We start from the raw sequence: 26,858 nt of genomic DNA, 5'->3' as shown, positions 1-26,858 counted from the left end.
GAGCAATCAGGACAGTACCCTTCATAGCAGTCAGCAGACCTGTGTTCCAAATACATTCCTAGTTAAACTACATTATTATGTGTGTCTGTGTGGGGATACGCGTGTGAGTGCAGGTGCCCTAGGAAGCCAGGGGTCTTCGGAGATGGGGTTACAGGTGGCTCTGAGCAACCTGATGCTGAGCTGGGATCCGAACTCAGGTCCTCCAGAAGAGCAGGTGTCTCTCCAGACCCCATTCCTGTGTTTGCCAGGGGCTGCCCCCGGCAGGGGACAGGTCCCTCAGAGGATGTAAAGAGTAGGTGAGAGACAGAGAGAACCAGTCCGTGGTGATGTGGAGAATCTTGCAGCCTGAGTGACTGGAAGCCAGGGCGCTTCTTTATACAGAATTTAGTAATCAGGGATACATCCATGTTGCTCCAAAGCATAGATCATATCATTCTGGCTTTGGACATGTGTTTCACCTCCTCTTGCTCATTTATTAGTCATCAATAAGCTATGACAGAACAGAGTTATCATTTCCAATCATTTCCTCTCAAGTTTTGATATCATTGATAAGCAGTTTTCATTTTTAATTATTATTACTCGTTAACCCCATAACCCAATTTTTAAGAATCTAGAGGCATATGACAGCCTGCTCTCGGGCTGATAGCTTTTGTGGCTACAAGGGTACTAGGCCAAAACAAAATCTTCCAGCCATCCCAGGCCTGCTGCCGTGTCCAAGCTTGTATTATTAACTCCTAATGGTCAGAGTGCCCAAGAAAAATCCTCAGGCAGAAGCTGCTGCAGCACTTCAGACTCTGGCATACTACAATGCTCACATTTATATCTTTACGAAGTTTGTTTGCAAATCTAATCCTGGCATTCTGTTGTCCCTGGGTCATATGACACCACAGTGGCTTTGCATGTGCTAGCTTTTCCAGGAAAGGGGGTCCTGACATCTCATTCTTCCTACACCGTTCTTATCCATCAACATAAGCCTCCTTGGAGGGCAGAGGTCACTTCAGCTCATCTAACTTTGGTGCTGTGTATCCCACGTGATTGCCTGGGTATATAGTGGGAAGAGGCTTGCAGGCTGATCTGTGGCCAACTCTTCCAGCCCACTGAATTTTGTTGACCTTTTTGAGTTTACTTTGTTTTGAATATCTTGTTCCTGCATAAGTACAGGGACAGATGTTTAAAGAATGTCTCAGAGCCTCATAAAGAGACCTCTGGCGTCTTTATGTGTGCCACAGCCTCCAAGGCATGAGGAAGATCTTCAAGTAAATAAGGATATCTCCCTAAAAGTGGGCAGGGTAGTATCTTCAGGATTATCCTGGGAAGTTTAGAAGCAGTACTCCTGGGAGAAGGCATAAATGATTCCTAAGGAATTTCCCATCCATCTAACATCCCCAAATTGTACAAATATTAAAAGTCCCCCAAGTATGCAAGAGGTGGAGATGAACACCAAAGGTGGCTCGGCCGGCGGCCATCCTGCGGCTCGGCTTTGCTGGGCCTTGGTCCAGCAGCTGTGCTGGCCTCATGACTTCTGCCATCCCCATCAGACAGGTGCCAGGTGTTCTCTCTGTCACCTCCAGTTTGGCCTGGGCTCATTCTTTTGTTTTGTTTTCTGTGTATAAGTGCCTTGCCTGCATGTAGGTCTGTGTACCATGTGTTCACCTAATGTCTTTGGAGGGCAGAGGATTCCCCTGGAACTGGAGTCACAGATAATTATGAGTCTCCGTGTGGATGCTGGGACACAGGTCCTCTGTAAGAGTATCCAGAATTCCTAACCACGGGGCCATCCCTCCGGTACCCACACACACTCGCTCTTAAGGCCACGTCTGTCATCTCTGACTTCTCACCTGAGAACTCTGGCTGGTCCTCTTCATTTTCTGAGTCCTGTTTTGAGACTGTATGATGAGATGTCATTGCCTACAGTGACATTCACTGCCGCATCTCTACTTGTGATCCTCGGCAGTGCACAATCTGTAAGAAACGCCCCTCTCTGAGCCTCTCAGCCTCCGGGAAGCCTCTGAGTGCTCGTCAGTAGGAACAGAACTGTGGGGCAGCAATCTTGGCCTGTCTATCCACACAGGATAAAATTTCCCACACGTTTGACTATTTGATCAGATTAACTGGCTCTTGTTACACACACAAAAGGACTGCTTCTCTGCTGGACAGTGTGCCTGCTCTCTGTCCTCCTACCCAGGTGCCCCACAGCAGCCCTGTGACCATGATTATGTGGGCATTTGATACTTGGGGGAGGAGACCCTGTGATAGGCTGGAGGACTTTCAATTCCTTGCCAAGAGACAGAATCAGAGTCTAGACTTCACCCCTTCCTGCCCTGTGACCATGATTATGTGGGCATTTGACACTTGGGGGAGGAGACTTCACCCCTTATTGCCCTGTCTTCTTGGAGCTTAACGTCTTTGTTTTATTTATTGGTTTTTCAAGACAGTGTTTCTCTGAGTAACAGCCCTGGTTGTCCTGGAACTCTCTTAGCAGACCAGGCTGGCCTCAAACTCACAGAGCTCCACCTGCCTCTGCCTCCTTGTGTTGTAATTAAAGGTGTGCACCACCACCACCTGGTTGCTTAGTTTTTTTAGTTGAAAAGACAGAAAATTATTTTATTTTTTTAGATTTTTTTATGTATATGAATGCCTTGCCTGCATGTATATGTGTGCACCATGTACGTCTCTGGTACCCGTAGAGGCCAGAAAAGGGCATTGGATCCTTGGACCTGGAGTGAAGGATGGTTGTGAACCACCATGTGGGTCCTGGAAGCCAAACCCAGGATCTCTGCAAGAACAGCTAGAGCTCTTAACTGCTGACCTATCTCTCCAATACCTTTATTTTGTATTTTTTGAATAAGATCTTATTTATATGTATGTATATGTGAACATGTCTGTATAAGGATATGTGCACAAGAGTGTAGTGCCCACAGAGGCAAGGAGAGACCTGGAGGTGGAGTTCCAGGTAGCCGTGAGCCACCTGAAGTGGGTGCCCCCCTGCCAGAGCAGCGAGAGCTCTTAACACTGTGCTGTCTCTCCAACCCCCAGAACATCATTTTAGATAACAACGAGTCTATGAAGCAGTTCGGGTAAGAGAGAGAAAAGGAACAGTGTTAGACTACCGAGTCAGGGGACCCCTTCAGCAGAGATGCCAGGGAAGGCCGCTCAGGCTGTCCCGACAAAAGCAGCAGCCAGCACAGGAGCCCTTGGGCGTGGTGCGTTGGCGCAGGCTGTCATGGCTAAAAAGAAGTGGGCAAGGCAGCCAAACACACGGATACAAAAGTGAGCAAGGGTGAGTCACGAGGCCTGTGTAAGCAGTGGCAAGTGAGTCTGCTCTTCTGTGAGTGGCGCACAGCCTAAGGCATGCTGACGTCACTATTTTTTGCTTACTTTAACTTTAGTATATGAATTTAATCTTTTTCTTTGAAATCTATGAACGGTTCGTTTGTGTGTGTGTGATCAAGCTGAGAATCAAGCCTAGGCCCCTGTGCATAATAGGCAAGGCTCCTGCCTCTCAATCTTGACCATGTTTTTCCTTCTCTTCTTAAAAAAAAAATTCTTTTAGCCAAGTATGATGTCACTTGCCTTAATCCAGCACTTGGGACTGAGTCTCTGTGAATTTGAGGCCAGCCTGGTCTACATAACAAGTTCAAAGCGAGTCAAGGCTACCAGCCGGGGGGCTAAATAGAGAAATTGTGTCAAAATTATTATTAGCGTATGTGGATGTGCATGTGTGAGTGTGTGCATGTGTGCATGTGTTTGAGTACAGGCCCACACATGTCATGGTATATGTGTGGACGGTAGAGAACAACTTTGGGCACGTCTCCCTTCTCCTCTGACTCTCCTGCCTCTGCCTTGCATCTCACTGCAGGAGGTCTGGGATTGCAGATGCATGTCCCTACACCTGACTTTTTTTTAAACATGGGTTCTGGAGATCAAATTCATGCCATCAGCACCGTGCTTCAACCCTCTGAACCCTCTCCCTGGCCCCATCTTTGACCCTAAATCTATCCAAACTGTCATGCAGCCATCACCACTGCTATCTGCAGACCTTCATCTTCCCATGTTGCACCTCGGTGCCTGTTAAAACCACAGTGCTGTCTGCACCAGCACCTGGTGCCCGCATCCCGCCTTCTGGCTGTTGCATTTGAGCACTCTGGCTACTCCTTCTATTATAGGTGAATAACATATATAGCATTTGTCTTTGGGGGCTGGCTTCTTTCACATTCCATAGTATTTTCAAGATCTGGTCTGTGGAGCATGCATCAAGCTGAATAACATTCCCTGGTAATGATAAACCTCATTTGCTTATGCATTCATATGTTGGTTTTGCAAGTGGCATTTATGACTAATCCTGCTATAAACAGGTATACAAATATCTGTTTCAGTCCCTGTTTTGAATTCTTTTTTATCTGTACCCAGAAGTGAAATTGCTAGATTATATTATGATAAATCTGTGATGGATTTTTTATTTTTTTATTTGTTGTTGTTTGGTTTGGGTGCCCTCCTCCCCAGCGCTGAGACGTGAACTTGGGGCTTTTCACTTGTCGGGGAGACTGTTCTCTCCTTCCACTCTGTGGTTTAGTAATTGAACTCAGGTTGTCAGGCCTTCATAGCAAGCACCTCCACTCACTAAGTCATCTCACTGGCCCTGGATTTGTTTTTAATGCACCTCTGAAATTAAAATTATCTAATTGTAGTAGACTAAAGTAGCAGAATTGTGAGCCTGAGTCCAGCCTAGACCCCATAGTGACACCACATCTTCAAAAACAAAGTTCATCTGATTTACAGTTTTAAGAGAGAACGCTGAGGAGCAGGAGGAGGCCAAGAATAAAATACAGCTAGTTGAGTGTTTGCTTAGAGAGAGAGAGAGAGAGAGAACACTGAGGAGCAGGAGGACAAGAATAAAATATAGTTAGTTGAGTGTGTGCTTAGCGAACAAGGTCCTGTGTTCAACCCACAGCGGACATTAGTCACACATGATGGCACATGCCTGTAATTCCAACACGTGGCAAGTGAATACAGGAGGATCAGAAGTTCAAGGTCATCCTCAGAGATGCCAAGGGCTGGAAGGATGGCATTGGCTGCTCTTTCAGAGGACCCGGGTTCAGTTCCCAGCACCCACCTGGTGGGTCACAGCTGTCTGTCACTCCAATTCTAGGGATCTGACACCCTCTTCTGACTACATAGGCACCACACATATGTAATGTACAGACATACATGCAGGTGAAACACCATACACATAAAATAATTTTTTTAATTAGAAACTCAGAAGATGAAAGAAAAAATTAAGAGTTTGAGGCTAGCCTGGATTAGAGACCCAGGAGAGAAAGTGGTGGGGAGATTTGGGGTTAGGGCATTGCTCAGTGGTCGAACATTTACCTAGCATGCTTGAGGCCATGAACTCTGCCTCCATCATCATCGAACATAGAGAGAGAGAGAAAAGAAACTGCGTGTGTGTGTGTGTGTGTGTGTGTGTGTGTGTGTGTGTGTGTGTATGGTTTGTTTTGTTTTTCAAGACAAGGTTTCTCCATGTAGCCCTCACTATCCTGGAACTAGCTCTGTAGACCAGGTTAGCCTCAAACTCAGAGAACCACCTGCCTCTGCCTCCTGAGTGCTGGGATTAAATACAGCTCCATATCTAGAACATTCTGGGAAAGTATGGAGGAGTGGCTGGGAGAACAGCTGGCTGTGATACCTGGAGTGACAGCTTGCTGTTGAGTTGACAATGAAGCTTTAAAGGAGGGAAAAGGCAGAGAGAACCCAGATTGGCACCAGGGCGGAGTGGCTAAAGGGTTGCTGGTGTAGAGGCCCCGAGGTGAGGCTGGGAGCGCAGACTTGCACTGAGGTGCAGGGCTCTGCAAGGCTGGAGGAAAACCTTGGAGCTCTCAGTCACAGAAGCATTGTGACCTGTGGGCTGCATGGGGCAGAGGAGAGGGGTTTGCCTGTCTTGTGGACTCTCATCCTGGTGAGTGATAAAGTCACAAACTGTCATTGGCGAGACCTGAGAGCACATGCTAGGCTGCCTGTCTCTAGACTCAGCCTTGAGTCCTATGTCCAGTAACCCAGAGGTGGGACAGACGGTGGATGATGTGGGGAGTTGTCTGACTTTCGTGCAAGGACCTGAGTCCCCAAACCAGGAGCCCCCAGCCTGGCCCACTGAGACTGGAAGGAAGGCGTGGGAGAACTCTAGAGCACAGGGCCCTGGAAGTCACAGCTTTGCGCCTCTCACTGTCTTACCACACAACCCACTTCCTGTGAGGCTTGCCATGGTTATCTCTACCATGAGCTTCCCGTGAGAGAGCAGGGTCTCTGGAGACCTCAGCTGAACTGCTGAGAAGGTGACACCACAGTTGGGCTCCTCCTTCCTGTCAGCAACACCTGGCAGGGGCCAGGCTGGGGCTCACATGTCCCGTGGTGGCCAGGCTGGGGCTCACATGTCCCGTGGTGGTGACAGACACTCCCTGTCCCGCCCCTGGACAGTGCATTGCAAACACTAAGTCACTGCTGGGTTGAAGCCACCACGTGAGACTCCATTGGAACAGCCAGGTCCTGACACCAAAGATAAGAGGCTCCATTTCTGAAACAAGACAGGCCTCCCTCTCAGGTGCCTTCCTGGAGGGTGTCATTCGCAAGGGCAGTGGGTCAGGAACACTTGCCTACCAGAAGGACTGAAAAAGAAAGACCAGGAGGTCACTTTTGAAGCTTAGTTTCTTTCCCCCAGACTCTGCTCTCCCTGGCAGTGACCTCCTGGGGTCTCACAGGGGAAGCAGCAAGACAGTGGATAACTAAGGGGACCAAGAAACACCCTCACCCCAAGAAACTCACACCCCTCAAGTCCTAGTAGGTGACCTCAGAGCTCTTAGAGGAGATAAGTCTTCACACACAGGCTGCTTAGGACCCCGGTGCCACCGTAGGGTCTGCTGGGGTGACCTGGGCTCCCAGTCTTGACTTTCCATCTGTTAACCCTGGGGTAAACAGGCACGATGTCACCTGCTTTAGTGACTGGCACATGACAGGTGTATGTGTGTGTGTGGGGGGGAGTTGCTATCAGTGACATCCCAATAAATTGTTTTCAGGGCCTATGATTTATAAAACGCAGTATCCAGAGAGAGGCCCAGTGTGAGCCACAGTTGGAGGGAAGAACACAGTTGCCAGAATTGTTTTCCACTCCTAAAACTACAAGCGCCTCCATTTCACACAGTTAGGAACAAGAGAGAGAGCTGGAGAGAGACTCTGGAGTTAAGAGCGTGCACAGCTCGTCCAGAGACCCAAGTTTGGCACACTGGGTGGCTCAACCCTGCCTCTAACTCCAGCTGCAGCGAGCCTGACATCCTCCGGGCCTGCAACACTGCACAGACACGCACACATATGCGTAATTTAAAAACACAAAATCTTTTTTTCTTTGTTTTAAAAACAGAATAGTAAACCAGGAGTGGTGGTGGCGCACGCCTTTAATCCCAGCCCTCAGGAGGCAGAGGCAGGTGGCTGTCTGTGAGTTTGAGGTCAGCCTGGGCTACATAGTGAGTTCCATGGCAGCCAAGACAGTGAAACTCATCAACAAAAATACATTAAAATATAAAGATAATTGATGTTTCAAGATGGGATCCTTCAAAATAAAACTAGTTTAGATGTCCTGAGGATTTTAGGTGGAATCCCAGGGCCCTTAGGGAGCACTACACGCTCTAGCCAGAAGGAGCCTCTCCAGGTGTCCCTCACAAAGGGAAGCCCCGAGAGAAGTCCCCAAGGTTTGGTCTGTGCATGGAGCAGACGGGGCAGCACAGCTGAGAAGAAGGAGGCAAGGTGCTCCCTCAGGAGGAGCCGCTGCTCTGCAGAAGGGTCCTCCCTGCTCTAGCAGAGGGGTCCTCCCTTCTGCAGGCTCCTGTTGGGTCTGCACTAGCCCTGGCAGGTTGTCCACCACCTACTGTGATTGTCATGATGTCTTGCCCCCAGGCAGTCTGTTCTTAAGACACAGGCTCACATCTGCCATGCTCCCTGCTGTAGTTAGTCCCTAGCTTGTGCAAGCCCGTGGGCATGGGGTCCACAGTTCTTTTATATATAGTGTTCTCTTATGAAAAACATGTGTTCTTCTTGGGCATGCCCAGCACTGGAGAGGGGAGGCGGAGGCAGGATGACCAGGACCCTAATGACAGGCCTCAGGCAGGGCTTCCTCCCTGCATGTCTCCTCTCTCTGCCTTCGCATCCTGTGTAAGGGATCTGTACAGGTGTGTGGGAGGGGTTGGCATTCAGACCTGCTGAAGACCTGGGAGTACCTGGGCATGGTGCCCACAAGGGATTAGTGAGGAGCTGGTAACAGTGGCCTTGTCCCTTCCAGAATACCTGAAGGAGAGGCTGGAGCAGTACGTCCAGCAGCTGCAAATCGTCAGGGTGGTGCGGCAGCCGGAGCGGAAAGGCCTCATTACAGCCCGGCTGCTGGGAGCGAGCGTGGCGCAGGCTGAGGTGCTCACATTCCTGGATGCCCACTGTGAGTAGCAGATGCCTGCCCCGTGGAGGTCTAGATAGATACCTGGCCTTCACCACTGGCAGATGAGGAAGGGCTGAGGCTGTCCTGTCCTGTTTCAGAAGTAAAGAGGCATGGTGCTCTTCCATTTTTGCCCCTTCCTTACACTGACTCCAGGCATGGTTCCTGAGAGAGCATAACCATGAGGCTTGGTGACTCGGGACAGCTGGCGTGACTCCGATGTGTGGGCCCAAGAGAAACCACTGTCCCCACTCCGATGGCCACTTACCCTTCCCTTGTGTGGACCTAAGAGAAACCCCTGTCCCCACTAGGAACGCTCCTGTCTGGGATTTTTCTACAGGGCTATGTGGAGTTTCAAAGGGCTCCCCCTTGACTTTTCCTGAAAGAAGAATAGAACCCAGAAAACTCTGGACTGGTACCAAGAACCCAAGTTCCCGTCTGGCTCGGCCTCAGTTTCCTGACTTACCTAACAAGATATCATTAAAATAAAATAAAATAGGGGTCCAAAAATGGCTTAAAGGTTAAGAACACTTGCAGAGAACTAAGGTTTTAATCCCAGCACCCACATAGTGGCTCACAACCATCCATAACTCCAGTTCTAGGTGATCAAAACCCCTTTTCTGACCTTGCAGGCACAAGGCACACATATGGCACACAGATATACAAGCAGACAGAACACTCAGATACATAAAGTAAAATAAATAAATCTAAAAAATGAAGTAATGTAGAACCTATGTTCATTTAAAGTCAAAACTGTCTAGGTGTGGTGACATGTGCCTCAGCATTTGGTGGCAGAGGCAGGGGGATCACTGTAGGTTTGAGGCCAGTCCACTTAGTGCACAGTATAGAGAGTTTGAGTCAGTGGAGACTGCATACATAGCAAAGCTCTCAGGAGGATAGAGAAGAAAGAAAGAAGATCCCACGCCTGGGGGAGAGCAGCTCCACAGTAAGAGCTGGGCGTTGACATGCGTATGCCCTGGAGGACAGAGAGCCCGTTCTGAAGCCACATTCATGTGGGGGTGGAAACCCTGAGGACATGGGCTTCAGGTCTCTGGGAGTTAGTGTCTGATTTATGCTGACCAGGTTGCTCCCCCAAAACCTAGCGTCCCCCTTGCAAAGCCACAACCACCTTTCAGGAGGTGGAGGAAGAGGCTTCAGGGATTCTATGTGCCCACCCCCCACCCCGCCCTGGGCCTCCTCTGAGGCTAGAGGATCATCTATGGCTGGGCCCCTGACCTCCACCTTCTGGTCTGGGTCTGCAGGTGAGTGCTTCCACGGCTGGCTGGAGCCCCTCCTGGCTCGCATCGCTGAAGATAAGACAGTGGTGGTGAGCCCAGACATCGTCACCATCGACCTTAACACGTTCAGGTTCTTCAGACCTTCACAGAAAGGCAAAGCCCACAGCCGTGGCAACTTTGACTGGAGCCTGACCTTCGGCTGGGAATTGCTTCCTGAACACGAGAAACAGAGGCGCAAGGATGAGACGTACCCCATCAAGTAAGGACTGCACCCTGCTGAGCCCCCACCCTGGCCTCTGCCCACTAAGCTCCGGGGGACCTGTACCATCCCACACCAACATCCTCTAGGTGCTTTATCAAGCCACAGTCCCTGTGAGGTAGGTCCTTTTGTTAGCCTGTTTTACAAGTGAGACTGCGAAGCCAAGGAGGTAAGCAGATAACTTCGGCTCCTGCAGCTAGCACAGGGTAGACGACCTGTGTGCCCAGTGTGGACCCTACCGCCTCACACTGGGATAGCTTGCTCCTGCTTACTGCTGGCCGTCTGCCAGCCTGTGCACCTCCACCTCACTCTTTGCTCCTATATCTAGGAGGCCAAGGCCTCTGCTTGCAGAGCAGGTGAGGGATGCTGTGTGGAGGTCATTGCTGAACAATCATTGTAATAGGCTCCCAGGCTCCCAGGTTACTGTCTCTGGAAAGACTCAGAGAAAGGAAACAGGTGCTGCACCCAGTGGTGCATGCTTGTACTCTGTCTTAGTCAGGGTTGCTATTGCTGCAATGAAATACCAAGTCCAAAAACAAGGCGGAGAGGAAAGAATTTATGTGGCTTATGCGTCTGCATCCTAGTCCATCATAGAAGGAAACCAGGGCGGGATCGCAAACAGGGCAGGAACCTGGAGGCAGGAGCTGATGCAGAGACCATGGAGGGGTGCTACTTACTGGCTTGCTTCACATAGCTTACCCAGCTTTCTTTCTTATAGAACCCAGGCCCACCAGCCCAGGGATGGTACTCCCCAAAATGGACTGTACCCCAATGGCCCTCCTCCATTATTCACGAACTAAGAAAACGCCATAGGCTCACCAACAGTTCGATGTTATGGAGGCATTTTCCCAATTGCAGCTTCCCCTCTCAGAGGATGTTAGCTCAAACTATCCAGCACATAATCCGAGCCCCTCAGGACGCTGAGACAAGAGGATCACAAATTCAGGGACTGTCTGGGCTACAGTGCATTCAGGGCCAGCCTGGGAAATCCAGGGAGACTTCTGAAAGCTAGAATGTCTGAGGCGCTGCGACGTGTGTCAGCGCTCAGTGGGAGAGCTCTTGCCCAGCCTGTACAGAGGCCTAGGTTCAGTCTGAAGCAGGGCAGGGTGGGGAGAGGGAAAAGGAGCAAGCACAGGCTGTGTGCTTCAGTTTGAGGCTTCAGCTGCCGTGCATTTTTCATTAATGAGGCACATCAGAACTGTCTAGCTCTGCCAGCCACCACAGATAGCCTACTGGTGTTCTCTTATTTGGGGGGGGGTAGATTTGGGGTTTTTATAGTTGCTTCAAAATGTGAAAATCAAACTGATCCTGGCCGTGCACATCTGAAACCCCACCTTCGGAAGAGAAAACAATACCAGAAGTTCAAGTTATCCTTGGCTAGCCAGCTCAGGCCTGCCTTGAAGAGAGCCTGTGAAAAAAGAGTAAAAACCATGTTTTTACCATAGAGCACTAATTCTCAACCTTCCTCAAGCTGCAACCCTTTATACAGTTTCTCATGTCGTGGTGACCCCAACCATAGTATTCTTTTTGTTGCTACTTCACAACTGTAATTTTGCTACTGTAATGAATTTCAATGTAAATATCTAATATGCCATCCCAAAGGGGTCATGATCCGCAGGTTGGGAACCACAGCCATAGTCTTCTGACAGCAAGCAGGCTAGGTAGCTGACAGCTAATGTGCTTAAAGCCTACGGAGGCTTGCCTCTCGCTCCCTGCCTGCCCAGCCTCTACAGATTGCAGGACTTTTGTTTCTTTTTGTGCTGTGTGTGTGTGCGTGTGTGTGTGTGTGTGTGTGTGTGTGTGTGTGTGTGTGCAGATGTGTGTACAGGTGTGTGTGTGCAGATGTGTGTACAGGTGTGCAGACTGTGCAGATGTGTGTACAGGTGCACGCATATGCACATGTTTTTGCATGTGTTGTGGGCACATGTGCAGGTGAGTGCTTCTGCTTGTGTGTTCATGTTTCCAAGGATGGTGTTGGGACCTTCCACCTCGTTCATTGAGGCACTGTCTCTCGGTTTAACCTAGGACTCACCAACACAGCTGGGATGGCTAGCCAGCCTGTCCTGGGGTCCTGTCTCTGAGACCAAGTAGCAGGCAAGTTGTCATGTCCACCTGGATTACCCAGGGTTTCAGGATCCGAACTCAGGCCCTCACACTTGTGTACCGCCTTCCCTGCTGAGCCATCTGAGCCGTGTTCTCCTGCCCAGATCATTACAGATTTTAGGCTAGCCTGAGCCACAAAGTTCCAGGAAAGCCTGGACTATAGAGTAAGACCTCTCATCTTGAGAAAAAAAAAAGAAGAGGGGAAAGAGAAGACAGAGGACGAAATCTACACTCCCTGCTGACTCTGTTGGTCTCATAGGAGCCTTTGTTTGGCATGTATAACAACAAACCCGCACTCCACCCAGGCCGGGACCAGGCACACAGCAGCACAGGCAGGGCACCTGGCCCCCACCCCTCACTAACGTAAGACCGTCCAGCGGGTGAACAAAGCTCCAGTGTTTGAGGGGTGAATGTGCACTGGGTTCAGGTGCCCTGGCAGCACACACTTCATACGGTGGTCCTTCAACACTGGTAACTCGTCCTCGTTCTCACAGAGATGCCTGAGAGGAGAGCTGAGGGACACAGGGTCCCAGGAAGCAGGCCAGGATATACAGGCATTTTCTAGAGACTACCTGTTGAGATGAGTCTACAGTGGTGTTTCTGAGTGGCGTTTGTCTTCATGGCCAGTTTGTCAGCGATTCCCCCAGTCTGGGCACCTCTCAGGTATCCTCAAAAGCAGGTCCACCTCAGCGCTTCATCTGGAGCTCTCGGGCTCTCGGAGCTGCCTGGGGCTACTTGGGCTGCCTTAGGACCCCTTAAAGACAGAAGGAGTGACAGGAACCCAGTCCGAGCATGGTGGCTTCTCAACTGAAATTCCTCCTAGAATGTGAATGTGGCATCGGGGAGACAAGAGCAGGACCCCACTTCCCCAGACTTCTGTGACGTCTCCTTGCTACACTGGCTCAGTCTTTACTTGGGTCTGTGTCTCCCTGCCTTCATTTGACGGCATGGTACATGTGCCTCTCCCTGCCTCTGCCTCTCCAGATCCCCGACGTTTGCTGGTGGCCTCTTCTCCATCTCCAAGGCCTACTTTGAGCACATCGGAACCTATGACAGCCAGATGGAGATCTGGGGAGGGGAGAATGTGGAAATGTCCTTCCGGGTGAGAATGGAGAGAGCTTGGAAGGGGAAGGGGTGGGGGATGACAAGCAAACCTCAACATGGAGCGGGGGAAGGAGGAGGATGACAAGCTGTCTATCAGGCATTGGTACCTTCGAGGATGTCATGTTGGAATGGACTTGAAAGGGTATCTGCTTTCTGCCCTGGCTCCCGGTGAGGGCAGTAGGACTCTGGAGCTGAGACCGATAGTTTGAACCAAACCCCAGGGAAGAACTTCTAAGAGGGAAGGGATTGTGGGAGCAGTAAGGATTGAACTCAGGTATCGGCTGTTTTATGAAGAATGTGGGAAATGGTCTCAGTGAAGGTGAAAACGGGTCAGGAGCCAGTTTACCCCCTCCAGTTTGTAAAAATCAGGCTCCTTTCCCCATCTCAAAGGACACCTGCCCTGGGGGCCTTTGGGTTTTCAACAAGCTCTTCCTAAGCGAGAGGAGAGGTGGGACCTGGTTCTGATGGAGGCAGAACTCTGAGGAATTCTGAGAATGAGGCAAATCCAGACAGGTTAGGAAGGATTTCCTCTGAAACCCGCTAGTGAGAAAGTAACTAACAGGAAAATGAGCTCATTAATGGAGGCATCTCGGTACCTAGCGTGCATCAGGCACATAATTGCCGTCTGATGTTCCTGTAGCTGGCGTGCATCAGGCACATAATTGCCATCTGATGTTCCTGTAGCTGTGGCTGTGGATTTCTGTTGCTGCCGTATATAAGTGTATAGCAGGTACCTCCCAAAACAGGACCCAAAGAGCCCAGTGGGAGGGTTGTCTCCAGCCAGCAGCTAGCACAGAGAAGGGCCACCAGCCAGTATCTGGTTCTCACTTTTGGTGAGCCTCTGACCCAGATCCAGTATCTCTCCTGGGAAGCTGGCATGCTCAAGGCCCAGTGGTCACGGGCCACTGACTGGTGCTCTGGTGTAGGGGAGGCCAGCTGTTCTGTAACCCCTGGGAAAGCGTCCATGTCTCAGAAAGCTAAGAACCCAGAGCTGAGAGTAAGCCATAGCACAGAAGTAAGCGACCGTCTCATCTCTGGCATGAGCCCTGGTGACTCAGGACTGCACACCACATCCACTAATCCAGAGCAAGCGGCACAGACTGCCTGGACATGGGTAGCTACGCGATAGGGGGAAGCCCACCAATGTCTCTTTCTTCAGGGATGGAAAGGCAACGTATGTTTCCATCCAAGGACCTGGGCTCTGGTGTTCTGGGGACTGAACAGAACTGCTTGGAGGGACTTGTCATCCAGCCTCCTGAAGGCCCCATCCTGTCTTCTTTCGTGTCAGGTATGGCAGTGTGGAGGCCAGCTGGAGATCATCCCCTGCTCTGTGGTGGGCCACGTGTTCCGTACCAAGAGTCCCCATACCTTCCCCAAGGGCACCAGTGTCATTGCACGCAATCAGGTGCGCCTGGCTGAGGTCTGGATGGATAGCTACAAGAAGCTTTTCTACAGGAGAAATCTCCAGGCAGCAAAGATGGTGCAGGAGGTAAGATGTCGGTGCCTGGTGAGGGAACCATGGAATTCCAGGCCCCTGGTCTGCTGCCCATTGGCAGGGGCATCCCATCTCTACCCCTCTGCCTCCCTTCATTCCTCAGAACTCTATAAGCTAGCCCCGTGAACACAGGGCTCTGAAGCTAGCGGGCTGGGGGAGCCTTGGTTGTGCCTCCAGGGAGGGGAAGGAAAGGAAGGAAAGAGATAGGAAGGAGAAACCATCACTGGAGGAACGGCTCTGACAGGCTGACGGGGGAGTCACAGGATGTGAGGGAGTGTTGTGAGGTAATGAGGTCCCCAAGGTAAGGCAAGAGGTCAGGTATTAGATATGAGGCTGAGCCTGTAGCCATGATGAGCCGGGGAGAGTGGCGTCAGTGTTCCATGTTGTCTGGGCTGCTCAACCCAGACAGGAAGACTTGGGCTGTGTCACTCACCTTTTAGGGGACTGACTTGGTTGACAGAATAATTTTGGTGACATTTCGGAGCGACTGCAGCTGAGGGAGCAGCTACACTGCCACAACTTTTCCTGGTACCTGCACAATGTCTACCCGGAGATGTTTGTCCCTGACCTGAACCCCACCTTCTATGGAGCCGTGAGTTAGCTTACCCACCACCATGGTACCCCAAAAGAAGTTAAGACCACGCAGCCCAGGAGCAGCCAAGCCGAGAGGATGGGGAGACAACTGGGGGCTTCCTCAAATAGTTAAAATCCTGATAAAGGGGGCAATCCGTGAGGAGTGATTCTCAAGGGCTGAGTCTGGGAGAATACCCAGGAAGGTGTGGTAATACGCATTGCTGGGCCCCATCCGCACTGTTTCCATCCAGACATGGACAAGTCCCAGGTGATGGTGAGGGTAGCTCCTGTGTGCTAAGGACCTCTCAAGGCCTGGCATCCTAAAGGCCTGCTCATCTTTCCCTACAAAGGGCACCCTACCCTGCCCATCCTTGGGGCTTTTCTGCCACACCTTGCTATTAGCTCCAGGCATCTGGTTCATGCCCAGAGTGGAAAGGCCATTCCAGTGGTGCCCATGCCCAACTGAGCTATCCTGCCCATACCCAGCTGAGCTATCCTGCCCATACCCAGCTGAGCTATCCTGCCCATACCCAGCTGAGCTATCCTGCCCATACCCAGCTGAGCTATCCTGCCCATACCCAGCTGAGCTATCCTGCCCATATCCAGCTAAGCTATCCTGCCCATACCCAGCTGAGCTATCCTGCTTCCCCTCTGCTCGCCTTTGTGCAGATCAAGAATCTCGGCACCAACCAGTGTTTGGATGTGGGCGAGAACAACCATGGAGGGAAGCCTCTCATCATGTATGTCTGCCACAACCTTGGCGGCAATCAGGTAGCTAAAACATGCTTACCCCGGGTAGACCCGACAGGAGCCCATCTCTGAGGCACCTCCTCTTCCCACGGGCCCCCTTTCTCTATTCTGAATAGTTCTGCAACAGAGGCCATGTGGAGGGAGGAGTCACCCCTGTGGCAGGAAGCAGCCAGGCTGAATGACTCACACATGAAGTGGGCCACAGGGCTGGCATCATGCTGGGCACTAGAGGATGAGGGGATGCTGCCAACAGAGAGGGCTGTAGAGAGTTGCTGGGCATTCTCTTTCACCTATACTCAGCTATTATCCTTAATGCTCCCCTGGCCAGAAAATACCGCTCTGACTCCACCTCTAGTAGTGACCCCCAAACAGCCACCTACCGACACCCTGGAGACGTCCCTATGCCCCAGTGCCCCCGCACATCCCTGAGGGTAACCTGTACGCCTCTGCCTTAGTTTGTGTTCTGTTGCTGTGTTAAAACACCAGGAAAGGGTTTTAGACACAGGTGTAGTCCTGGCACATGCTATGTAGACCAGGCTGGCCGCCTGCCTCTGCCTCCTGAGTGCTGGGATTAAAGGCGTGCGCCACCACTGGCTGACAGGTTTGGTTTTTGCTTCTACATCACCGTCTATCACTAAAGGAAGCAGGGCAGGAATGTGGAGACAGGAACTGAAGCAAAGGCCTTAGGAAACCAGTGCTAACTGGCTTGCTCTCTGGCTCACGTTCAGCTGGCTTCCTCCCCACCAGGACACAGGAGCACCACCTCCCACAGTGGGCCGGGCCTTCTCATTAACCAAAATATGCCCTGCACTCTTGCCTATTCCGGCCTTCATCGGGCCAATCTGATGGTGGCATTTTCTTAGTTGAGATTCTTCTTCCAGATGACCCTAGTTTGTTTCTAGATAACAAAACCAACCAGCATGCTCCTATCCCATCCCTCAGATATCCGGTACCCAGATCTGGTACACAAGATGAAGGAGTAGCCGGTACTGACTGCGGAGACTTGCAGATGCAAGCAAAGCCCTTTTAGGTGGTCCATTGGTGAATATCTTTTATGTCAATGGTGATTTATTAGCCAACCTAGAACCAGCAGGTGACTGTGATGGCATATACCATGGGCTGGATGGCACAATGTTCTAGTAGTTGGAAGGCTGGTCATGAGTTTGAGACCAGCCTGGTCTACATGACAGAAATCTAAGCCAGCCTTGGCTACAAAACAAGAATCCATGTCACACACAAAAATGTAGTGTTCCAACATATGACTGCATAGGTGGTGCTTATATATATAAGGCTAAGGTGAATTTTAATTTATAGTTCAATTTTAGTGCAAATAATTTATAGTTCTAAGTACTGTCAATCCAGTATAACACTGCAATCACTGCAGCGACACAAATCACCAAAAGTAGCAGCACATTCCCACCTCCTCCCCAGGAAGTCCTCTAGTTGGCGCTGTCGGGCAGGTGGCTTTGGGAGGTAGCAGGGAAGCTGCCTCCCCTGCCCCAGTGAACATTTTTGTCTTGACTTGCAGTACTTTGAGTACACATCCCAGAGGGACCTTCGCCATAACATTGGGAAGCAGCTGTGTCTACACGCCAGCGCTAGCACGCTGGGCCTCAGGAGCTGTCGGTTCACTGGCAAAAACAGCGAAGTGCCCAAGGACGAGGAGTGGGAGTTGACGCAGGTAAGTCAGTGGCCCAGAAAGCGTGGGACCGTGAGTCCGGAGCATCATCTGCCCTCTTCTCCCTCATCTTCTTCATCTTCTGTGGAGTCGGTCCATGTCTGGTCATGTCTGGGCCCTTCTGCCGTGGCGCATTTTAAGGCTGAATCCAAACAGGTGAAGAGACACTCATGGTGCTCCCCTGCCTCGCATAGTAGGTGCTAAGCAATGCTCAGGCATCGTCTCTCTTAATCGTTTAGGGGCTCCGTCCCAAAGGACAATGTCTGCATTTCTACCAAGTAGTCAGATGAAATTCAACAAACTTGTCTGGCCCAAGCTTCAGGCCTCCCTGAGTCTCTGCGAGTCCAGGGTCTGTCCCTCCCACCACACCGCATGAGGTGGGCGGTAGAGTCTCTGGGAGTCCAGGGGCGCGAGGTGGGCGGTAGAGTCTCTGGGAGTCCAGGGGCGCGAGGTGGGCGGTAGAGTCTCTGGGAGTCCAGGGGCGCGAGGTGGGCGGTAGAGTCTCTGGGAGTCCAGGGGCGCGAGGTGGGCGGTAGAGTCTCTGGGAGTCCAGGGGCGCGAGGTGGGCGGTAGAGTCTCTGGGAGTTCAGGGGCGCGAGGTGGGCGGTAGAGTCTCTGGGAGTTCAGGGGCACGAGGTGGGCCGTAGAGTCTCTGGGAGTCCAGGGGCGCGAGGTGGGCGGTAGAGTCTCTGGGAGTCCAGGGGCGCGAGGTGGGCGGTAGAATCTCTGGGAGTCCAGGGGCGCGAGGTGGGTGGTAGAGTCTCTGGGAGTTCAGGGGCACGAGGTGGGCCGTAGAGTCTCTGGGAGTCCAGGGGCGCGAGGTGGGCGGTAGAGTCTCTGGGAGTCCAGGGGCGCGAGGTGGGCGGTAGCCACTCTCCTCACCAAGCCCGAGCTCTACTCACTTCGGTGAGCTGCTCAGAAATAAATAATGGTCTAACCATGAAGCTACCAGAAAGGATAGAGCCAAAGTTAATGCCAGAAACAGAAAAGGGGGGAAAAGCAGCTATGACCCCAAGTTTTTGAACCTGGCCACCCTGGAGAAAGGGAGGCCCTGAAAGGATTGTTTTTTGTTTTTTTCGATCAGCCACGGTCTTACAGTCTTTAGTGACCGCCATCAGGCTGCCGTGGTGCATGGATCTTCGGGAAGGAGGTGGCAGTGTCCTCTCTGTAGCTTGCCCGGTTTCCTTTGCCTTTAGTCAGCTGCCCTTGTCCCGTGGTCCCCAGGCTGACCCCCCACTGTGTTGTCTTTTGTCAGCTGCCCTTGTCCCGTGGTCCCCAGGCTGACCCTCCACTGTGTTGCCTTTTAGGATCAACTCATCAGAAACTCAGGATCAGGCACCTGCCTGATAACCCAGGACAAAAAGCCAGCCATGGCGCCCTGTAACCCCAGTGACCCCCGCCAGCTCTGGCTATTTGTCTAGGCCTGGGGGTCAACCCCAGTGCAAATTCAACAAGCCCCTCAGGACATGGTGTCACCAAGCATCTGGATGGCTTCTCCCCGGCTCCTCTGGAGGCCCGAGAGGTGGATTTCTAAGCCTTCTTCTTGCAACAACACTGGCGCCATTTTCTTTCCTCCAGTGGAAGAGACCAGCAGGTCACATACTTCTTGGCCCAAGGCCTTCCTCATCCTCTAGAGACAATGGCCTTTAACGCAAGCTGAAAGTTCACCCTGCAGAGGGACTGGACATGCAGAGACCACCCTCCGTCGTTAGCACACCCTAGTGCCAAATCGTTCTGCCTTACACAGAGTGCCTTTATCCCACAGCGTTTGTGTACTTATCCATGGAAGAGACATGAAAGGAGCCCCCACTGGACCAATAAGAAGGTTGAGACTGAGCTGGGATATAGTTCAGGGAAAGGCCCTGGGAAACTCCCTAGCTCCACAGAAAACAGGAGAGAAGGAAGGCCAGGAGAGGAGAGCAGAAACAGAGTCGAGGGCCTTTCTGCAATCACACACTTGGCAGGTGGCTCAAGCTGGGGCTAAGGCCCTGTCTTTGGTGCTGAACCAGGGCTCCATCCAGCACACAACACTAGACCATGCACTGCCAGCCTTGCTGGTTCTTGGCCCCCTCTGACCATTCTGGCTGGCTGGCCTCCAGAAAGTCAGTTAGCAAGATGGGAGACCACATGGAAAATTGGGCTGTTCGTGTTGAAAGAAGTTCATGGGCTCAGGCATCCGTGAGTCTCAAGGCTTAAGGCCTTGGCCCCTTTGTTCTAACCCATATACAATGAGATAAAAAGCAAGGCAAAAACTAGACACAAAGGTGCAGGCTTGTAGTCTTGGTACTTAGAGACTAACACATTTTCAGTCCAAGGTCAGACCGAGCTACAGAGTTCAACCTTGTCTCGAAAGCAATAAAAAACAACATGGGAATCTGAGAGCAGCACCTTGCAGTCCCTAACTATGGTAGACCAAGTGTTTAATTTGTTTTTCAGTAGAAGCTAGATAGGTGTTTGCCCAAGGTCACCTGGCAAGATATTTGGTAGCTCTGAGACCAAACTCCAGATAACACTAATCAGAGTCCTAGCAAGTCTGAGGGATCAGGGACGGTGTGCAGAAGACTGGAGGACGAACGCCACCAGCTGTCCTTGTTCAAGCGCCCAGAGTGGAGCTGACATGAGAATGCCAACCCTACTCCAATCAACTTGGACCCCACTGTTCTGCCTGGAAGAAAATAGAAATGTCCAGCAAGGCTTTGGAGGGCTTCAGTAGCAAGTTGTCACCACACGAGGGAGCCGTGGGATCACAGCTGCCCCATGGTCCATGCAACTGCACTTGGCAGGAAGTCTCCCACTTTCCCTGGGAGAGTCAGGGGTGCTCTAGCCAAAGGAAGCGGAACTGGTCAAGCTATGATCCGGGGTGGGGGAAGGGAAGAAAGACATGCGGACCCAGCGGAAATAAAGGTTTGATGGTATTGGTAGAGGACGTTGTATTGGGCTCCACTCTCTCTGTTCTTGCTAAAACAGATTGGGAAGAACTACACTGCCCTAGTAGAGCCACCGTCACTTAGCTGCAAGCATCCTCTAGCCAGTGAAGTGTGTGTAGGTGTGAGATGGGCCCTTCCCCCGTGGGCTCCCACTCGAAACGTCAGCAAGTCCCAGGATGTGCTAGTAAAGGAGTCAGTGACAGCTGACCCCGTTGAAGAAAGGACATGTCACACGCAGCTCCTCAGCATGAGCCAAACCACGGGAAGGTCGAAGGGGCCTGGGAAACAAAGACGGTAGGTTGAGGTGGTGATGGGAGTAGAAGCTAGAAGGTGACTTTGGCTCGTCCCAAGGCAGAGGCAGCCTGGTCTACATAGCAAGTTTCAGGCCAGCCAGGACTACAAAAAAAGAAAGTCTCAAAAAAAGAAAGAGGGGAAGCAGGGTGTTGGTGGCGCACGCCTTTAATCCCAGCACTTGTGAGGCAGAAGCAGGCAGGAGGCAGGTCTCTGTGAGTTCAAGGCCAGAGCAAGTTCCAGGACAAACCCTGTCTCGAAAGAAAGAAAGAAAGAAAGAAAGAAAGAAAGAAAGAAAGAAAGAAAGAAAGAAAGAAAGAAAGGGAAAGAAAGGAAAAGAAAGAAAGGAAAAAAGAAAGGGAATAGCTGGGCGGTTAAGAGCACTGGCTGCTCTTCCAGAGGACCTGAGTTCAATTCCCAGCACCCACAAGGCAACTCATAAGTGTCCATAAATCCAGTTCCTGGGCATCTGACACCTTCCCATCGTTGCACATAAAATAAAGTAAATAAATTATGATTTTTTTTTAAAGAAAGAAAGAGAAAAGGAAAAGAAAAGAAAGGGGGGACTGAAGAGATGGTTCAGTGGTTAGGGATTCTGCTCATCCTTGGGACCTGGGTTCAATTCCCCACAGTCACACAGTGACTCAAGTTCCTCATCAGCTCCACACAGTGTGTAATTTCAGTTCTGGAAGACTCTGAGCATACCAGCCACATGCGTGATACACAGACATACATGCAGCAAAAACCCATAGAAATTTTTAAGTTTTAATTTTTAAAAAGAAAAGAAGAAAAAGTTAAGAGCTGGGGAGAGTTCGGTCAGTAGCCTGGGCCTGGCACGCACAAGGCCAGGTACAGGGACTTGATCGACAGCACAAGCCTGTAATTCTAGCATTCAGGAGACAGACACAAAAGGAGACGTTCACATCATCAGTTACATGGAGAGTTGGAGGCCAACCTGGGCTACAGCAACAATGTTCGGATCACGTGGGCATGAAGGTGACCATTCTGGCTCCATTCATTTCTTCAGATCTTAAACTGAAACACTTCGTGGGTCCCTAAATGCATTCTGGACCCTAATCACTGTGAATGAATGAATGAATGAATGAATGAATGAAATTGCCCTGGCAATGCTGAAGCACGCATGGGCAGCCCGTATATGGTGGTTCTGTTGAACTTGTCCATATTGGGTTTCACGGTCTAAGTTGATGAGGACGGCTGACCAGGTCTCTTCTTCAAGAGGGCACCAGATCTCATTACAGATGGTTGTGAGCCACCATGTGGTTGCTGGGAATTGAACTCAGAACCTTTGGAAGAGCAGGCAGTGCTCTTAATGCACACCATTAAGAGAGGCAGGAGGATCAAGAGTTCAAGGCCTGACTGGGCTTCAAGCACTGTGGCTAGTGGCTAAATCTGCCCTACGAGAGGGGGTTGAGTTGGAGCTGAGAAAAGCTCAGGGAACTCACAGAAAATGAAAGCTGCCCTCCTACCCCGGAACGGGCCCAGGTAAGGGGAGGGGCATATACGGCCAGAGTGTTAAAAAGGCTATGGCTGGCTGCCTCACTGACCTTGCCCAACTCAACATCATCCTTAAAACCCACCCAAGACTATTCTTAGGCCTACCAAGGTTCCTACGTTCTCCAGCCCGCTGCTGCCCCCACATAACCACTTTCTGATGGTTTAATTTTGAGACAGGGTCTCAAATAGCCCAGTCTGGCCTCAAACTCTGACTCACTCTACAGCAGAGGGTGACCTTAAAATTCTGCCCTCCCGCCTCCACCTCCTAAGCACCGGGGTCCTAAGCCTGCACCATCATGCCTAGCTATATATTTGCTTGTTTTCTCCTTCCTTCCTTCCTCCTTCCTTTTTTTCTTTTATTGTTTTGACAGAACCTCACTTAATGTAGCCCCAGGTTCCTGTGTTGCTGTTCTGATAGAATCTCATTTACATAGCCCTATTTACCTGAAACTTGGTCACAAACTCAGAGAGATCTACCTGCCCCTGCCTCCTGAGTTCTCAGATTAAAGGCGCGTGCCACCACACATGGCCATATATATTCTTAGAAGTGATAATTGTCTACAGCACGAAGCATAGATTTCCCCATTTTCCATGCATGTGCACAGAGTAGACATGATCACGTTCATAACTGGCTTCCTTCGCTTAGCATGCCGGCAGCGTCTTCTCATATCAGTCTAACTCATTCCTTTTGAGAGTTGTGCCATATTGCTACTTATGAACCCAGCACTGAGGCAGGGGATTACAAGATAGAAGCTAACCTGAGCTACATAGCAAAACTCTGTCTCAAAAAATAACAACAGAGTCGCTGCTGGCCCAGGCTGTGCCGGGGGACAGCATCTATAGCACGATTAATAAAAACCCAGAGACAGATATTGGGGCTCATCCTGAAGGTCAGAAAAGCAAAACAGCCAGCCACTGAGTCTCGCCTCTACCTCAGTCCAAAATGGTGATGGTGGCCCTGCCTCCAGGAATCTCAGAATGAGACAGTGTCTGATAGCTGTCTCTTCCCATTTTATATTCATCTCTAGTGCTGGGATTAAAGGTGTGCACCACTACTGCCTGGTTTCTATGGCAACTAGTGTGGCTACTGGGATTGAAGGTGTGTGTCACCACTGCCTGGTCAGTAAAACATCAGTGCAGCTGTTTTACTCTCTGATCTTCAGGCAAGCTTTATTTATTAAAATACAAATGGGATATCACTACAAGCTTCACCACCCACCAAGAGTTGTAGCGACAGCAGAGGGCTCCAGCAGCTACCCAACCTCAGCCATCAGAGCCTCAGCCTCAGTCCCACCTACACCTAGGCCGCAGTCACCAGAGATGCACCTGAGGGCTGAGCATCAGCACTGTGGCCCTGCCTGCACCTGAAGGAGTGCTCTACGGAGCCACAACCCAGCCACACCAATTTAAGGAGAAGGGACACTCTCTGAAGCACAAGCCGACTGGGGGAAGAGATGGGTACAAGGTAAGAACACACTAAGCAACACAAAGAGCAATGCCACCAGAAACTAGTGGGTCTTGACGAGAAGACCTGAACATCCCAACGTAGGTGAAGCAGAAAAAAACAACACCAAAAATAATTTTATGAAGATGATTGAGGCCCTTAAAGAGGAAATGAAAAACTCCCTTAAGGAAATGGAATAAAATACAAACAAAAAATTAGAAGAGATAATAAATCCCTTAAAGAAAACCAAGTGAAAGCAACCAAACAGGTGAATAAAATGGTTCAGGACTTAAAAACTGAAATAGAGGCAATAAAGGAAACACAAACCAAGGGAAATCTGGAAATGGAAAATCTGGGTGAACAATCAAATGCCAACAGAGTGCAAGAGATGGAAGAGAAACTCTCGGGAGTTAGAGATACGGTAAAGGAAATAGATGCATTGCTCAAAGAAAATATTAAATCCAATAAATTCTTAACACAAAATATCCAAGAAAATATGGGACAATGTAGTGGCATTTCGATTGTATTTTAATAAATAAAGCTTGCCTGAAGATCTAAAAGTAAAACAGCCCCACTGGTCAGCCTTACAGACCAGGTTATGGTAACACACACCTTTAATTCCAGGAGCCATAATGACAGACACTTTTAATCCCAGTAGCCACACTAGTTGCCATAGAAACTGAGCAGTGCATGCCTTTAATCATGGTGGTGCATGCCTTTAGTCCCAGTCCTAAAGAAGATTATAAAATGGGAGGAAATAGCTCTCAACAACACAGGCTCATTCTGAGATTCTGGGAGGCAGGATCGCATTTCAGACTGAGGTCGAGGTAAGAGCCAGTGGCTGCCTGCTTTGCCAGCTAGGAGGACCAAAGGAACTGAATCAAAGACCCAGATATTAATCCACACACTTATGAACACCTGATTTTTGACAAAGAAACAAAAAGTATAAAATGGAAAAGAGAAAGTATATTCAACAAATGGTACTGGCATAACTGGATATCCACATGTAGAAAAAAATGAAAATAGGTCCATCCAATGGAATCGAATCAAACAACTGGATATTAATCCACATTCGTTCGAACACCTAATTTTTGACAAAGAAGCAAAAAATATCAAATGGTGTTGAATATATAACAAATGGTGCTGGCATAACTAGATATCAACATGTAGAAGAATAAAAATAGACCCATATCTATCACCGTTCTGGATATCAACATGTAGAAGAATGAAAATAGACCCATATCTATCACCGTGTACAAAACTCAAGTCCAAATGGATCAAAGACCTCAACATAAAGCCAGCCACACTGAACCTTATAGAAGAGAAAGTGGGAAATGCACTTGAACAAATTGGCACAGGAGGCCACTTCCTAAACATAACCCCAGTAGCACAGACACTGAGAGAAACAATTAATAAATGGGACCTCCTTAAACTGAAAATCTTCTGTAAAGCAAAGGACATGGTCAACAAGACAAAACAACAGCCTACAGAATGGGAAAAGATCTTCACTAACCCCACATTAGACAGAGGTCTGATCTCCAAAATATACAAAGAACTCAAGAAATTGCTCACCAAAAAAGAACAAATAATCCAACTTAAAAAATGCAGTACAGACCTAAACAGAGAACTCTCAACAGAGGAATCTAAAATAGCTGAAAGATACTTAAGGAAATGTTCAACATCCTTAGTCATCAGAGAAATGCAAATCAAAACAACTCTGAGATTCCATCTTACACCTGTAAGAATGGCCAAGATCAAAAACACTGATGACAACTTATCCTGGAGAGGTTGTGGGATAGGTAAAGGAAACACTTCTGCGGGGTAGGTAAAGGGAACACTTCTGCATTGCTGGTGGGAATGCAAGCTGGTACAGCCCCTTTGGATGTCAGTGTGGCAATTTCTCAGAAACTTAGGAAACAACCTTCCTCAAAAACCAGAAAAAAACACTTCTGGGTATATATCCAAAGGATACTCAATCATGCCACAAGGACATGTGCTCAACTGTGTTCATAGCAGCTTTGTTTGTCATAGCCAGAACCTGGAAACAACCTAAATGCTCCTCGACTGAAGAATGGATAAGGAAAATATAGTACATTTACACAATGGAGTACTACACAGCAGAAAAGATAACAACATCTTGAAATTTGCAGATTTGCCAATGGATGGAGCTAGAAAACATTATTCTGAGTGAGGTAACCCAGACCCAGAAAGACAATTATCATATGTACTCACTCATAAGTGGTTTTTAAACATAAAGCAAAGAAAATCAGCCTACAAATCACAATCCCAGAGAACCTAGACAACAATGAGGACACTAAGAGAGACTTACATAGATCTAATCTACATGGAGCGTATAAAAGGACAAGATCTCCTGAGTAAATTTGGAGCATGGGGGCCTTGGGAGAGGGTTAAAGGGGAGAGGAGAGGCAGGGAGGGGAGCAGAAAAAATGTATAGCTCAATAAAATCAATTTAAAAAACTAATTTTTACAAAGATGATTCACTCCTCTTGATGGATATTTGCTTCTCATTTCAGCTCCAAATGCTAAACAATTCCACAACTGAGGTCCTCATTGCATTACTGTTTTCTAACAAGGCATTTTTTTTAATGTTTATTTATTTATTTATTTATTATGTATACAATATTCTGTTTTGTGTGTATGCCTGCAGGCCAGAAGAGGGCACCAGACCTCATTACAGATGGTTGTGAGCCACCATGTGGTTGCTGGGAATTGAACTCAGGACCTTTGGAAGAGCAGGCAGTGCTCTTAACCTCTGAGCCATCTCTCCAGCCCTAACAAGGCATTTTTTTAAACATCAGTAACCACACTTGGAGGGAATTTGAAGCAGGATTATTACCTAAAGGTCTCCATCAAACAATATCATGTAGAAATTAAAGTACTTTACAGATTTGTTTCAAATTTTATATTTGCATGTAATGTTTTAAAGTGTTTTGATTTATTTCTGAAGAATGGATAAGGAAAATGTGGCGCATTTACACAATGGAGTATTA

General features: G+C 49.5%; 1 protein-coding gene across 3 annotated transcripts in view; it reads left to right on the top strand.

Annotated features, from left to right (window-relative positions):
* Positions 1-20,593, top strand: part of Galnt6 (polypeptide N-acetylgalactosaminyltransferase 6) — a 40,339-nt gene extending 19,746 nt beyond the window's left edge. For 2 of the 3 annotated variants that reach the window (XM_075960686.1, XM_075960685.1), the window contains exons 5-12: positions 8,324-8,473; positions 9,733-9,967; positions 13,055-13,172; positions 14,463-14,663; positions 15,130-15,261; positions 15,912-16,013; positions 17,521-17,673; positions 18,978-20,593. In XM_075960686.1, the coding sequence (XP_075816801.1) occupies positions 8,324-8,473; positions 9,733-9,967; positions 13,055-13,172; positions 14,463-14,663; positions 15,130-15,261; positions 15,912-16,013; positions 17,521-17,673; positions 18,978-19,091 (1,205 nt within the window). In that variant the 3' untranslated portion in view covers positions 19,092-20,593. The remainder of the gene's footprint in view (positions 1-8,323; positions 8,474-9,732; positions 9,968-13,054; positions 13,173-14,462; positions 14,664-15,129; positions 15,262-15,911; positions 16,014-17,520; positions 17,674-18,977) is intronic. The other variant, XM_075960687.1, reaches the window with a different exon arrangement.
* Positions 20,594-26,858: the final 6,265 nt, after the last annotated feature.

This window comes from Microtus pennsylvanicus, chromosome 2 (assembly GCF_037038515.1).
Source record: "Microtus pennsylvanicus isolate mMicPen1 chromosome 2, mMicPen1.hap1, whole genome shotgun sequence".
Classification (NCBI taxonomy): Eukaryota; Metazoa; Chordata; class Mammalia; order Rodentia; family Cricetidae; genus Microtus; species Microtus pennsylvanicus.
Note: the sequence above shows the minus strand (reverse complement) of the source record. Positions and strands in the feature narration are given on the sequence as shown.